The 15950-nt window shown below is 43.2% G+C and overlaps 1 protein-coding gene across 1 annotated transcript in view; it reads left to right on the plus strand.

Annotated features, from left to right (window-relative positions):
• The window catches only part of ABCC12 (ATP binding cassette subfamily C member 12), a 64416-nt gene that overhangs the window by 15317 nt on the left and 33149 nt on the right, over positions 1-15950 (plus strand). Inside the window, exons 9-11 of the mRNA XM_029925176.1 lie at positions 1974-2249; positions 6402-6473; positions 8855-8979. Coding sequence (XP_029781036.1) covers positions 1974-2249; positions 6402-6473; positions 8855-8979 — 473 coding nt within the window. The remainder of the gene's footprint in view (positions 1-1973; positions 2250-6401; positions 6474-8854; positions 8980-15950) is intronic.

Here is a 15950-nt window from a genome sequence, read left to right on the forward strand (position 1 = left end):
AATTCTCAGATATGAGAAAGCTGCATCAGTCCATTGGAAGGCTGGGTCTTTGGTTTGGAGAACATTGGGATAAGGCCCAGCATTCAGAGTTGGATCAATAAATGTGCATCAAGGAGGGTATAAGCAAAACTTTATAAGGTGGTCTGCCCTTTTAGTAAAGATGAAATAGAGTCTTCATACATGGAGATGATGTTACTGAGCCCCTAGTCTTTTTCCAGGTCATTAATCTTAAGTTGTTCCAGGAGTAGTGTTGAGTTTGCACTGAGCTATTCCCTAATCCTTTCCCTACCTGGTGTGCCATATGGTGGGTGTAGTGATGGTAGATGAAGAGGGTAGTGGGCACCACATGTATGCACTTAGTTGCTTTATTCATTCATCAGAGATGTACTGTGTGCTTCCTATAGATGAGACATTGTAGGAAATGCTAATAAAAGGAAGAGAGTCTTTACTCCCATGAGCCTTCAGTCTCGTGTAGGACCAGGTATCCCAGTCATCGCTACACACAGTAAGGATACTAACATGCAAGAAGGGTATGTAAAGTAGTTTTCAGTTCAGTCAAGGGAAGGAGAAGGAGGAGTTACAGAGAATAGGACAGCATGTTTGGACATGTGTGAATTAACTGAATGATTGTATCACTCAGGCCAGCATTCTGGAAGTCACCCCAAGGCATCCGAGATGCCTGTATCACTCTTCTCCCTTACTATCCACATTTCACCAATCGAGAGCCCTTTTGAGTCACCTCCTGTATTTCCTTAATTTTAAGAGGCACTGTTTGTAAGATTAGATTGGAAGGTGGTATTGTTAAGTCATCACTTTTGAACAAAACCCAAGAATGAAGACCATCATATTAATTGTATATATTTTATCAGATATCTTAGACTACAGGAACAATGCTATTTCTTGACTCCTTGACTTCTTCTCTGTCCCTAATGGCATCACCTTCATTCAAGGCCTTATCTTTCTATCCCTACTGCCATCACTGAATTATCACAGTGATTTATGAACCAATCTTCCCTTTCCATTGTTCTCCTTAAATCTGTATTGCACTCACCCCTAGAGAGTTGTTGAATTATTGGTATGACCACTGATACTCAACTGCTTGAAATCCTTGAGTTCTTGTTCCTTTCAGGATTGAAACTAAGCCTTCCATCAGTGGGTCCTCAGTTATGCCTCCACCTGATTTCCTATCCCTTTCCTACCTTGAGCTGTATGGTAATCCTGGATTGCTTGTTTCATGTCCCCACCCTAAGAAACCATGCTGTTGAATGTTTCCTTGCCTTTGCTAATGCCATGCCTTTTGTTATAAGGCTCTCATTTCCTCTTCCTTCCCTCATTTTTGCCTGTGCAGCACCTGTGCATACTCAGCTTGGGTATCAAACATGGACCTCAGGATTGGGAGCCAAGTGTCCCTTCTTTGGCAGTTACAAAGTTTTATTCTTTTCACATTATGCTGAGATGATTGTGTATGTTCCCATCTTCCCCTAGGCTGTAATCTATTTAAAGACAAGAATCCTGCCTTATCATAGTTTTATTTCTTCTGTTTACCACAGAATTTGGCACAGGGCAGATGCTTGGCAAATGTTTTGTTGAACTGAGCTGAGTGGGTACTAGGAAGAAGACATGGCAGAGGCTGAGCATATGACCTTGGTTTCATAATCATTAGTGCCAGGAAACGAAGCCACACCCAAAGACTAGGAAACACTGATTACCTTGGGCAGGAGGAAGAAATGTAGCTGAGATCAGCAGTCTCCAATGTGGGTGACCCACATAGGCTTTGTGGCTAAAGAGGCATCTGTCCTAGATAGCATGAGTTAGTACACTATTTCTGCTGCAACTTCTCCCAGGGGAATATCTTCCCTAAATATCCTAAGTAGAATTGCCAAGATATGGTTTTGGGTCATTAGAAGATATATTGGGATGATTCTTGTAAATGCATAATGTCTGCCCAGTTAATTTTGTCTCTTTAATCTTAGAAAATTCTCATAGATAAAAGCCCTCCATCTTACATCACCCAACCAGAAGACCCAGATACTGTCTTGCTTTTAGCAAATGCTACCTTGACATGGGATCGAGAAACTAGCAGAAAAAGCGATCCAAAGAAAGTGCAGAACCAGAAAAAGTGTTTTCTTAAGAAACATAAGCAAGAGGCCTACAGCTTGAGATCATCAGTCCAGGAAGTTGCTGGCCCAGAGGAGCAAAGTGGTAGCCCCAAATCAGTTCTGCACAATATAAGCTTTGTGGTGAGAAAGGTGGGTATGTGTTCTGCAAGTGTGGCTTCTATCTTTCCTTCTTGTATCACACAGCTATGTTTTATCAAGACCTAACATAATTCATTTGAGCTGGAGGTGCTGTGGGGATGTCTCTAGACTGTTTTCTTTCTGCAATTATAAACTGAAAAAATTTAAAATGTTTATTTATATTTGAGAGACAGACAGAGACAGAGACAGTGCATGAGCAGGGGACAAGCAGAAAAAGATGGAGACAGAATCTGAAGCAGGCTTCAGGCTCTGAGCTGTCAGCACAGAGCCTGTTGCAGGCATGACCAAAGCCAAAGTTGGATGCTTAGCTAGCTGAGCCACCCAGGCACCCCTCCCCAATTTTAAAACTATGTACATTCTCTTCAAGCTGACAAAACATGGTGATTGTAATAGTACTGATCTTTAAACTCCGAAGGACCCAGTTGCAATGTTGAATGGACAACCCATCTCAGGTTGCTAGGCTCAAATTGACTATCTTTTATAAATCTTTTTGGATTTGTTCTCAATTTCACATTGGGGTACTATTATAGATAATAACTGACAGTTATGAGTGCTTATTATTTACCAGGTACATAACTAACTCATCTAACCATCTCAATAACCCTAAGAGGTGGGTATTATTGCTACCACCACTTTATGATTGAGAAATGTGACACACAGGGAGGTTAAATAAATCACCCCAAATCATACTGCTGGCAAGTGGTAGAAGATAGCTTCACATCCAGGACACCTGGCCCCAGAGTCTATGCTCTGAAACACCATGCTTGTTAAAAGTAAATGAGATCAATAAGCAACCTAGCACAGGAAGCCAGCTAGGGTCTGTTGGCTGCTCCCTTCAGGAATGGGGAATAGAGTCTTTATTTTTTTTTTAATAGTTTATTACCAAGTTCGTTTCCATATAACACCCAGTGCTCTTCTCCACAAGTGCCCCTCTCCATGACCATCACCCCCCTTCCCCTTCCCCGCTCCCTCTTCAGCCCTCAGTTTGTTTTCAGTATGCAAGAGTCTTTAGACAAAGCTCTGCATTTAGGGAACGTTTGGTCTTCTGCATGTGATTCTCTTGGACTGGGAATTCAGCAACAGTGTTCCCGGGATGGCAGTGTTTGTTGATTTTGTTGCAGAGGGCTCAGCATTAATCCTGTGCCTAGTATTTTAATCTCCCATCTTGTTGACTCACCCTTTCCCATGTGAGCACTATAGAAGGAGAGGCTCTTACTTATTATGCGATACTAAGCTCAATAGCTGGTGTAGAGTACTATTTCTTGTTGCTAACAAGGTTGTCTGCCACATATTCATTGGAAATGGTATTCAGTTGGCTGAGTGTAATTGAGCTAGGGTCTCTGTTAAGTCCTGCTGGGTGCAGCCCACTTTGCTTTCTCATCCCCTTCCCCCTGCCTATGATGTGCAGCACGTGGATTGTTCCAACCATGCCTTCGGAATTCCTCCAGAGTGGCCTCAGTGAACTACTTGTGTGTTTTAAAGAAGCTGCCTTTCAGCCCCCTAGTGGCTTTCCTTCTCATTATGGCAGTGACCCTTGGGCTTGTGCATCAAGGACATGGTCAATGTTTTCTGAAACAAGTTGAAGACAGTGGGAGCAACACAGTGTTGTGTGGATTAAGGTTATACCCCCAGAACCTGATGTACCTGGGTTCCAGTTCCAGCCACCTGGCAGCTGTGTGACCTTGAGTATATTGCCTAACCTCTTGGAGTCTCTTTTCCTTATCAGCTCAATGGATATTTTCACAGCACCACTTCACAAGGTTGGTGTGGGGACTGAAAGAGATACTGTACAAAAATGCTAAATCCATAGTAAGGCTCAACTTATGTTAGCTATTGCCTTTTTTCTCTCACAGTCAAATCCAACTTAAGTGCTGCCCTTAAATGTCCTTGGGGCACCTGGGTGGCTCAGTTGGTTAAGTGTTCGACTTTGGCTCAGGTCATAATCTCACAGCTTGTGAGTTTATGCGCCATGTCGGGCTCTGTGCTGACAGCTCAGAGCCTGGAGCCTGCTTCAGATTCTGTGTCTCCCTCTCTCTCTGCCACCCCTCTCATATTCTGTCTCTCTGTCTCTCTCTCTCTCAAAAACAAATAAAGTCCTTTTAGTGGATTAAAATGGATCAGCTTTGGGGCACCTGGGCAGCTCAGTTAGTTGATCATCTAACTTTGGCTCAGGTCATGATCTTGTGGTTTGTGAGTTCAAGCCCCACATCATGCTTGCTGCTGTCAGCTTGTTAGTGCAAAGCCCACTTGGTATCCTCTGTCCCCCTCTCTCTGCTCTTCCCCTGCTTGTGCTCTCCCCAAAATAAATACATATAAAAATGGATCAGCTTCACTTACCTGCAGCATCAATGATAATGTGGACTGCATAAGGCAGGGATAACACTTGACCACTGCTTTATCCCCAGTGCCTAGCATTATGCCTCATGTTCCATAAAGACTTGTCAAAGAAATTCATGATGACAGAAAGCAACCTTCACATGCTGCAGGTGGCAGACAGGTGATGGGCCTTTCTGGTCTATCTCAGGTGAGAAAGGAGATATGTCTGGCTCCATGATGGGCATCTTTGCTCTAAGAGATCACAGAGAGCAAGCCTTAATGAGAATGCTCTTAGCTGTTTCATTTGCAGCACTTGCAGTATTTTCTTGAACAGGAGAGTGGGCACGTGTCCACCAAAGTCTCCACATGGATTCTTGCTCTGCCTGCAGTGGTTTCCCTCCAGATATCTACATGGTTCACTCCTTCACCTTCTTCAGGTCTTACTAAAATGTCATCTGTAGCAAATACTTTAAGTGACCCATTTGTGTGCCCTGGCCACCTTTCAATCACCAGATCTCTATCTGTGCCAGAGGGCCCTCTCCATCATCCACAAAGCCCCAGGACATTAATAGCCAAAGGAGCAGTTCTCAAACACTGACTGTTGACAATGTATCCTTGACTCCCTCAGCCATTAGTGTGGGGGTGGATAGAACCAGGATTTCTTAGGTTCCCAGAATTTCTTAGCAGGATTGAACTTCATTTGCCTCCCATGGAAGCTGACATAATAGTACACCCTTGAGGCATCACCTTCCCCTTCCCATGGCACCTCCCAAACAAACTACCTTCACTCAAATCTTTGACTCAGGGTCTGTTTCTGGGAGAACTCAAGTTAAGATGTTTACCTTTCCAGTAAGGTCCTTGCCACCCGTCCTCATCTCCTCCCTATGTCCTCCTTACTTCATTGGTTTCCATGGCAGGCACCTTACATACTCTGTATTTTACTAACTTATCTGGTTGACTATTGGTCCCCCCAACTAAAACATAAGCTCCATGAGGGCAGACCAAAATGGTTGTCTGTCATACTATTACTGTTTTGTGCTGTTACTACTGTCCAGAGAAGCACCCGGCACTTATAATGATTTGTGGCTGAATTAATAAATCTGCAGGTAGAATAATCCATGAACCCAAAATATTGGAATAGAATAACTGCTTGGTAATTTCAGGTTACGCTTCAGTATGGTGGAAGGATACTTTAAAAGTTTTCTAATGTTTATTTATTTTTGAGAGAGAGAGAGAGAGAGAGAGAGAGAGAGAGAGAGAGAGAGAGAGAGAGAGAGAGATGGTATCCGAAGCAGGCTTCAGTCTCTGAACAGTCAGCACAGAGCCCAACGCAGGGCTTGAACTCACAGACCATGAGATCATGATCTGAACCGAAGTCAGATGCTCAACTGATTGAGCCACCCAGGTGCCCGAAGTGCAAGGATACTTTAAAAATGACTTTTGAAAAGCACTCAGCTCTCTGTACTTCAAAGGCTACCCATGTCCCCCTGGGTTGTGCAGGCTTTAAGTTGTATTAGATTTGCTTTCCTGGAGTGTAGCATGGGACAATGCTCATGTCAAAGGGCTGTGTGTCCCAAGCAGCACAAGGCTGTTTCCCATCAGTGCTCATATGTATTTCTGTGTGTGCTGTGCCAAGGAAAATCTTAATTAAGACTTAGGTTTATACATTGTCTAGGCTGTATATTGGGTTTGGGGTATGATACTGCAGGTGCCACTTCTTAGATCCGGCAGTGACTCCTTGGCCAGCACAGTTTGGGGACAATACCTTCAGCCCAAGACCATCTAAGAATTGGGGAAATGACTGTCTTTTTTCTGTTTCTCTGGTAGGGGAAGATCTTGGGAATATGTGGGAATGTTGGAAGTGGAAAGAGCTCCCTCATTGCAGCTCTCCTAGGTCAGGTAAGCTTTGAAAATGGAACATTGACATGACAGTGAGATGGTTCCCCACCTGCTGTGTTTGGGGTCCTCTGAGACCAGTAGACCCAGTGGCTGGACTCAGTTGCACTGGGTGCTATGCAGACAGTTGATAGTGATTTTCAGGAAGTTAATGTGTTCAGTGGCTCTATGCCCCTTGTCCATACAGGGCTGAGCTTTTCACACACTCTTGGGTTTGCCTCCTAAGGACATGGGTTAAACAGTGACGGCTTCCTTGTCTAGAATACCATCTTTGTCAAAGGAAGAGAAGAGTCATTAAATCCATTTTTTCCCCATGCCTTGGGCCATCTTGATTAGAAAGACCAGCAAGACAGCTTGGCAGGGAAAGACAAAGGAACCTATGACTCACGATGACTCTAGCTAGATCTGCTTTTCCCCTCATCCATCTCCATATCCCTAGTGTCTGCTCATAGCTGCAGCTCAGTCAAGTCTTTTTGATGGAGTGACTGAATGTATGCATCAACTAACACAGCAATGTGCCCTCAACTTCTTTGCAGACCTCCTGGTAGGAAGAGGGAGGAGCCCAGGGTTCTTGTCCTTTGTCTGCTACTTCTAGCTGTGTGACCCCAGCAAAATGGCCAGGCCATTTACCATATTCACAAAGCTCTAAATTGATATGGTTTATCATCCCAAATGAGTGAATATTAAGTCCTCTTTCTCCCCACCCTGCTGTTCCTAGAGAGAAGCTTGGGTGCCTGTAGTAGGGAGAGAAAGCACCTCTGCAGAAATGAGGACACCAGGCTCAGAAAAGCCTGCTAGAATAGGGTGACTTCTTTTGGTCTCAGCTGACTCATTTCTAGGAAGATTGACACTCCTTCCCTGTCCGAAGGAGGAGGTTGGGGCAGAATCACGTGAGCTCCTGAGGTTACTTAGGCTCTGGGATTCTGTGTGTGTGCCTGTCATACATTACCCTAGAGTCAGCAGGTGTGTTGCAGGTGACCCATCCCAATTCTCTACTGAATAACATGAGTCTCTCCACAGCATCTCATAAAAAATGAACCAACTTCTGCTCAGATATCTCCAGCAGTGGGAAACTCATTATTTCACAGCCAGTTCCCTCTCTCAAGAGTTTTGATATATGGAAGTGAAGTTGGCCTCCTTTTAACTTCTACCCTTTGGTCTGTTCCTTTGGAATCTCTCAGAGAAAAGGGAATCTATTTCCCATGTAACAGTGGGGAGATCAGATGCCTCACCATAGTCACTAGGATCGAGGGTGGCAGGGTGGCCCATGAGTGGGCTCCAGATTGCCTATGTTCAACATCTGCCTCTGCCTCATGCTCATTATTTAATCTTGGGTAAGTGATAGACTCTCTGAACCTCAGTTTCCTTGTCTGTAAAATGGGGCTCAGGAGGGCTGTGATGAAGATTAAATAAAATCCTGTATATAATAGTTATAGGATAATTCCCAGGACCAGTCATGGTGATAGGCATTTTTGTATGCACTTAACCCAGGGCCTGGCATAGCCCCTATTTATTTTGCCTATTATCATTACCATTATTGTCATTATCTTTTTCTCTTCTCCAAGTCTAATGTTCTCTGTCTCTGGACCATTCCTGAGGTGAAACTGCATCCCATCCCTTGATCTTGGGTACCTTCCTTCCTTGCCCACAACACACAGCTGCTGCTGCCCCCGCCCTGAGCACCGTGGCATCTCTTGCATATGCCCTCTCCTGACAGCTTTGAACAGGGCAACACCACCAGTTGTCAGACGCCTACCACGTGGGATCATCTTAAGTGCACTTATGTACTGGGGGTCACAAACTAGAGCCCATGCAAGCCTTTAGTTGGATTGCTCAATGTGCCACACGGAACTGGATTTTCCACTCCTCTTGAAGAATAAGAAATTCTGGCTGCACCAGACCTGCATCCTTGGCACCAGGCCCTGCACTGCACGCTCAGCTGAGTTGAGGCTGCCCTCCTTGAGACCAGGCACAGCAGGACCGCCATCCACAGGCATGCAGGCTGTGCTCTACCCCTGGGGCCTGACCAAGGAGGGTGGGATCCAGCCAGCGCGCCTGCAAAGGGGAGTGTTTGTGATGCTGAGTCCTCTCGGAGGGCATCTTGTTCTGGCTGCACAAAGGGGTCAGGTGGCCTCTCCAGCGTACAGCAGGACTCACCACTGCCTCTCCTGTGACATTCCTGCCTGGCCCCTTGTACATTTTTTGCTTTGAGACCATCAGTTTACACATTTGGGCTCTGCAGCATGTGGACAAGACATCTTGTCAACCCTCTTGCACCGTCATAATTAATGTTCATGGAATAGGGGGTGGCAAGGAGGCAGTGGGCCCCTGAGAGAAGTGTGTGAGGTTTGGCTTCCGAAGGCATTCTGGTCTCGTTACTCCAGATGCAGTTACAGCAAGGGACTGTGGCACTCAGTGGGACTGTGGCCTATGTTTCCCAGCAAGCATGGATATTTCATGGAAATGTGAGAGAAAACATACTATTTGGAGAAAAGTATGATCACCAAAGGTAATATTAACTTTGAAAGCATGAGCCACTTCAGTATTTTATTCCTTCTGCTATAGATGCTGATGCCATTGGTAATGATTACTAAGTGGGTCCCTTTAATGAAATCTGATTAAACATCCATCAGATCCAAATGGGTGTTGGTTTTTCTCTTCCTGACCCACGAGCTCAGGAGAGGCACCTTCAGCAGAGCTGTGATCACACTCTAAGAAATGGATGAAATCAGCACTTCATTCCCAGCACAGGGTAGCATATGTTCTGAGGTTCTTTGTAACAGTGCATATGTTGTCTGACTGGAGAAAGATATATCTGGCAATATTGCTTTAGGCCAAGTACCAAAATTGCTTCGAAATCATGAGGAGCAAGTATGCAATTGATCAGCCCTGAAATTATTAATTGACATCCATTCTATAAAGATATATTGCTGTTACTGTCCTCAAAATTATCTAATGGAATAAAAACAAAGTTCAGGTCGTAATTTTTGGATAGACTTTGTACCATTATCTTTAAGCCCTGGGAAATAATAGCTTTCTATGTTTCTCTGCTGGGTTTGGTATGCTGCTGTGTACATTCTCCCTCTAATGAGAATTCTATAAATACCCATTTAGAGAGATCCTGGAATCATAATCCCGTTTTACAGATGAAGAGGCTAAAGCTTGGATGGAGAATTGATCTGTCCAAGGTCAAGGCTATTAAATGGCATTCATTGAGTCCTCAATGCCAGGCCAACATCATTTACTCTCACTGGAGCTCCCTGATATACAGGTCCCCCTGAAACCTCCCTAAGCTCCGTGATGCTGAAGTAAAGACCAATGGAGTTGGTTTTTAAAATCTGGGTGTCAGGTCTCCAGTGGTGGTCTGGACCTTCATATCTTATTTTTTGAATGCACAAACTGTCTTTGCTGGCTGACAGTGGTCAGCATGTGTGAGTTCCCAGCAAGAGGCATATTACTTCCTCTTATCCTCCCTGGCTATGGCATCCTGTTGTCAGGAGGCTCAAGAGTGGCAGGAAGGTCTGATCAGTGCAAGAGTCCTTGGCACCAGTTGGACTGCTCTGCTCAGTGTTTTCTGGGCTGCTTTGCCTGTGCCTCTTCCCTGCCCTACCTGGCATGGCTTTTCTTTCTGCAGTAGCAGGCTAGTAGGAGGGATTCCTATCTTTATCAGTTAGAATGTCAGGTCAAATATTTACCAAATAGCTGCAATATGCAAGACCACGAAGGGCAATGGGGGACAGAAGGGTGGCTCAGGTGTATCTTTACCCCTGAGGTGTTCAAGTCCGGAAGTACAGAAATAACAGTGCACCAAGAAGGAATGTGCCAATGGCAGGAGGCAGTGCTGGATCGTTCAGTGACAGCAAAAATCATGAAAGAGAAGAGAGGGTGGTGCTTGAATGGAGCCTGGTAGGGTGGATCACGCACCCTTTGTATGTGGCTTCTCTGGCAGAAGTTTTGCTCCTAAGGTGAACATAGCAGCTCTCAGGCCACAGGAAGGAAGAAAGGTGGAAGGAAGCTTAAGATGGCGGTTGAGGATATCAAAGGGATGAAGATGTGCTGGGCAGTCTGAATCTCATAGTTAAAGATTCGCAAAGGTAATAATATTAATAATAGCCACCACTGATGGAGAATTTGTAATGCGCCTGAAATTATGCTAATGGCTTTACATATGTGTTCTTGTTTCCTTCTCACAACTCAATCAGAATTATTAGCCCAATTTTATAGAGTGGGGAGTGAAGATCAGGGAGATACAGTCAGTTCTCCAAGGATACCCAGTTGGATTCAAATGCAGATTGTTCTGGAGGCGCCTGGGTAGCTTAGTCAGTTAAGGATCTGACTCTGGGTTGGGTCACAACTTGTGAGTTCAAGCCCTGCGTCCAGCTCTGTGCTGACAGCTCAGCCTGGAGCCTGCTTCGGATTCTGTGTCTCCCTCTATCTCTGCCCCTCCCCCTGCTTACTCTCTGTCTCTCTCTCTTTCAAAGATAAATAAAACATTTAAAAAAATAAGAAAAAAATGAAAAAAAACCCCACTAAACACAGATTGTTCTGATTCCAAAGTCCCTGATATTTTTTTAAAAAGTTTTTTTGAGTATAGTTGACACACAATGTTACATTCATTTCAGGTGCACAACATAGTGATTCAACTTCTCTGTATGTTACGCTATGCTCACCCCAAGTGTAACTACCATCAGATACCATGTAACTCTGCTACAATATCATTGAGTAGATACCCTGTGCTCTACGTTTCATCCCCATGACTTATTCATTTTGTAACTGGAAGCCTGTACCCCCACTTTCCCTTCAGCCATTTTGCCCATTACCTCCCCTTCCAGCAATCATCAATTTGTTCTCTGTATTTATCTGATTCTGTTTTTTGTTTGTTTATTCATTTATTTATTAAATATATTTTATTGTCAAATTGGCTAGCATACAGTGTGCAAAGTGTGCTCTTGGTTTTGGGGTAGATTCCGTGGTTCATCACTTACATACAACACCCAGTACTCATCCCAACAAGTGCCCTCCTCAATGCCGATCACTCATTTTCCCCTCTCCCTCTGCCCCTCCCCCACCGCACATCCTGTTTGCTCTCTGTATTTAGGAGTCTCTTTCGGTTTGCCTCCCTCCTTCTCTGTTTGTAACTATTTTTTTTCCCTTCCCTCTTCCCATGGTCTTCTATTAAATTTCTCAAGATCCACATATGAGTGAAAACATATGACATCTGTCTTTCTCTGACTGACTTATTTCACTTAACATAATACCCTCCAGTTCCGTCCACATTGCTGTAAATGGCATGATTTATTCTTTTTCATTGCCAAGTACTATTCCAGTGTATATATAAACCACATATTGATCCATTTGTCAGTTAATGAACATTTAGGTTCTTTCCATAATTTGGCTATTGTTAAAAGTGCTGCTATAAACATTGGGGTACATGTGCCCCTATGAATCAACAATCCTGTATCCCTTGGATAAATTCCTATAATGCTATTGCTGACTTGTAGGGCAGTTCTATTTTTAATTTTTTGAGAAAACTCCACATTGTTTTCCAGAGTGGCTGCACTAGTTTGCATTCTTACCAACAATGCAAGAGGGTTCCTGTTTCTTCACATCCACACCAGCATCTATAGTCTCCTGATTTGTTCATTTTAGCCACTCTGACTAGCATGAAGTGGTATGAGAGTGGTTTTAGTTTGTATTTCCCTGGTGATGAGTGATGTTGAGCATCTTTTCATGTGTCTATAGGCCATCTGGATGTCTTTTTTGGAAAAGTGTCTATTCATGTCTTCTGCCCATTTCTTCACTGTATTATTTGGTTTTCAGGTGTTGAGTTTGGTAAGTTATTTATAGATTTTTGATACTAACACTTTATCCAATATGTCATTTGCAATTATCTTTCCCCATTCTGTCGGCTGTCTTTTGGTTTTGTTGATTATTTCCTTTGCAGTGCAAAAGCATTTTTTTCTTGATGAGGTCCCAATAGTTCATTTTTGCTTTTAATTCCCTTGCTTTTGGAGATGTGTCAAGCAAAAAATGGCCATGGCTGAGGTCAGAGAGGTTGTTGCCTGCTTTCTCCTCTAGGGTTTTGATGGTTTCCTGTCTCACATTTAGGTCCTTCATACATTTTGAGTTTATTTTTGTGTATGGTGTAAGAAAGTGGTCTAGTTTCATTCTTCTGCATTTTGCTGTCCAGTTCTCCCAGCACCACCTGCTTAAGAGGCAGTCTTTTTTCCATTGGATACTCTTTCCTGCTTTGTCAAAAATAAATTGGCCATACATTTGTGGGCCCAGTTCTGGGTTCTCTATTCTATTCCATTGGTCTATGTATCTATTTTTGTACCAATACCATACTGTCTTGATGATTACAGCTTTGTAGTAAAGGTTAAAGTCTGGGATTGTGATGCCTCTCACCTTGGTTTTCTTCTTCAATATTACTTTGGCTATTCAGAGTCTTTTTGGTTCCATACAAAATTTGGGATTGTTTGTTCTAACTTTGAGAAGAATTCCGGTGCAGTTTTGATTGAGAATGCATTGAATGTGTAGATCGCCTTGGTTAGTATTGACATTTTAACAATATTTATTCTTCCAATCCAGGAAATGGAATATTTTTCCACTTCTTTGTGTCTTCTTTAATTTCCTTCATAAGTTTTCTGTAGTTTTCAGCATATAGATCTTTTACATTTTGGGGTTTATTCCCAGGTATTTTATGGTTCATGGTGTAGTTGTAAATGACATCAGTTTCTTGATTTCTGTTGCTTCAATATTGGTGTATAAAAATACAACCAATTGAATGAATCATTTCATTGACCCATTGGTTGTGAAGTATCATATTGTTTACACTCCATGGGCTTGTGTTTTTTCTAGAATTTTTCTCATAATTTACTGGTAGTTTTATACCTGTTGTAATCATAAAAGATGTGTGCTATGGTTTCAGTCTTCTGAAATTTATTGAGGCTTGTTTTGTGTCCTAATGTGTGGCCTATTCTGGAAAATGTTTCATGTGAACTTGAAAAGAATGAGTATTCTGTTATTTCTGGATAGAATGGTATTTATAAACCTCTGAGGTTCATCTGGTCTAATGTGTCATTCATTCAAAGACACTGTTTCTTATTTATTTTCAGCCTGGATTGTCTATCCACTGATGTCCATGGAATGTTAAAGTCTTCTACTATTATTGTATTACCATCAAATTCTCTCTTTGTATTCATTAACATTTGCTTTATGTATTTAGGTATTCCAATGCTGTATACATAGATATTTATAATTGTTATATCCTCCAGTTGGATTGATCCCTTTATCATTATGTAACACTTTGTCATTATATAATACCGACATAATGTATCATTATGTAATACTTTGTCTTTTATTACAGTCTTTGCTTTAAAGTATATTTTGTCTACTGTAAATATTGCTACCTTGACAAAGCCCCTGATCTTTTTTTTAATAGTTAATTTTCAAATTGGTTTCCATATAACACCCAGTGCTTCTCCCCACAAGTGCCCTCCACCATGACCATCACCCCCTTTCCTCCCTCCCCCACCCCCTTCAGTCCATGGTTTGTTTTCAGTATTCAATAGTCTTTCATGATTTGTATCCCTCACTCTCCCCAACTGTCTTTCCCCCTTCCTCTCCCAATGGGCCTCTGTTAGGTTTCTCCTGTTAGACCAATGAGTGCAAACATATGGTATCTATCCTTCTCTGCCTGATTTATTTCACTTAGCATGATACCCTCGAGGTCCATCCACTTTCCTACAAATGGCCGGATTTCATTCTTTCTCATTGTTATGTAATACTCTGTTGTATATATATACACCACATCTTCTTGATCCATTTATCAGGTGATGGACATTTAGGCTCGTTCCATGATTTGGCTATTGTTGACAGTGCTGCTATGAACATTGGGGTACAGGTGCTCCTATGCATCACCACTTCTGTTTCCTTTGGGTAAATCCCCAGCAGTGCTATTGCTGGGTCATAGGGAAGTTCTATTGATAGTTTTTTGAGGAGCCTCCACACTGTTTTCCAGAGCGGCTGTACCAGTTTACATTCCCACCAACAGTGTAGGAGGGTGCCCGTCTCTCCACATCCTTGCCAGCATCTACATTCTCTTGATTTGTTCATTTTAGCTACTCTGACCGGTATGAGGTGGTATCTCAGTGTGGTTTTGATTTGTGTTTCCCTGATGATGAGTGATGCTGAGCATCGTTTCATGTGCCTGTTGGCTATCTGGATGTCCTCTTTGGAGAAGTGTCTATTTAGGTCTTCTGCCCATTTCTTCACTGGATCATTCATTTTTTGTGTATGGAGTTTAGTGAGCTCCTTGTATATTTTGGATACTAGCCCTTTATCTGATATGCCATTTGCCACTATCTTTTCCCGTTCTGTCGGTTGCCTGTTAGTTTTTTTGATTGTTTCCTTTGCCTTGCAGAAGCTTTTTATCTTGATGAGGTCCCAGTAGTTCATTTTTGTTCTTGATTCCCTTGCCTCTGGGGATGTGTCAAGGAAGAAATTGCTGCAGTTGAGGTCAAGGAGGGACAAAGCCCCTGATCTTAACCACCATGTATAGTACTCCTAAAGTTATCATATGGGCATGATGCTCAGGGCTATGCCCAGCTTCTGCTCCAGGGTATTGACTGCTGCCAGGGGTCATTGTGCCAGATGAAGGGTAGCTACTCATGATCTGCCTGCTCACTCTCTTGCTGGTGCTGTTTATTGGGAAGGTATATCTTGAGAAGTCTGAGGCATGAGGCTTGCCCATTGTTATGCATTGAGAAGAGAGGATCCCAATGATGGTGATGATGGTAATGATATCAGTTAATTAATAAATAAATTAGTCAACTAATTAACCTTCATGGAGCAGGCAGCCTTTCAAGTGGGACAGAAACCTAGGGCCCAGTGGCTGGAACTGACTGTTCCTTGGATAGGGCATGAGCTTGAATGGACACTAGGCACACGAGGGAATTCAGAGCATAAACCATTTCCTGAAGCAGGGATGTGTGTACTCTGGTGCCCTGGGAGAGATTCTATCTAGGGTGGGGGAAGTCTGAGTGGGAATGAGGTACAGAGAAAACCAAGGGAGGAGGGTGTGAAATTTTCTCACAGCTTGGGGTCTGGACATCTCTGAGTTCTTGCCCACTAAAGCTTATTGACTTTCCTGATCCCTTGCTCTCAAAAGTCCTCAAGGAGAGGGACTGGGGTTATGCCCAGTAGGTCATGGGATTCCCCAGCTTTGCTGTCCTTTGCAGGATGAAGGGCTGATCCCAGCATCATAGCTACAAAGAGTTGGTTAGGGCCTTGCCCATTAGAGTCCCTACAGACTGGTCCAGGACTAGACAGTGCACAATGATATTCCAAAGGGTTGGGAGGTCTAAGGAACTGGAATCTTATTCTTGCTTGGCTTCTCTGTTCCTCAAACAGCATTCTCTGTGCCCAGTGTCCTCAGGCTTCTCAGGGGGAGAAAGTCCTGCTTTCTCCAACCTTGTA

This window comes from Suricata suricatta, chromosome 16 (genome assembly GCF_006229205.1).
Source record: "Suricata suricatta isolate VVHF042 chromosome 16, meerkat_22Aug2017_6uvM2_HiC, whole genome shotgun sequence".
Taxonomy (NCBI): Eukaryota; Metazoa; Chordata; class Mammalia; order Carnivora; family Herpestidae; genus Suricata; species Suricata suricatta.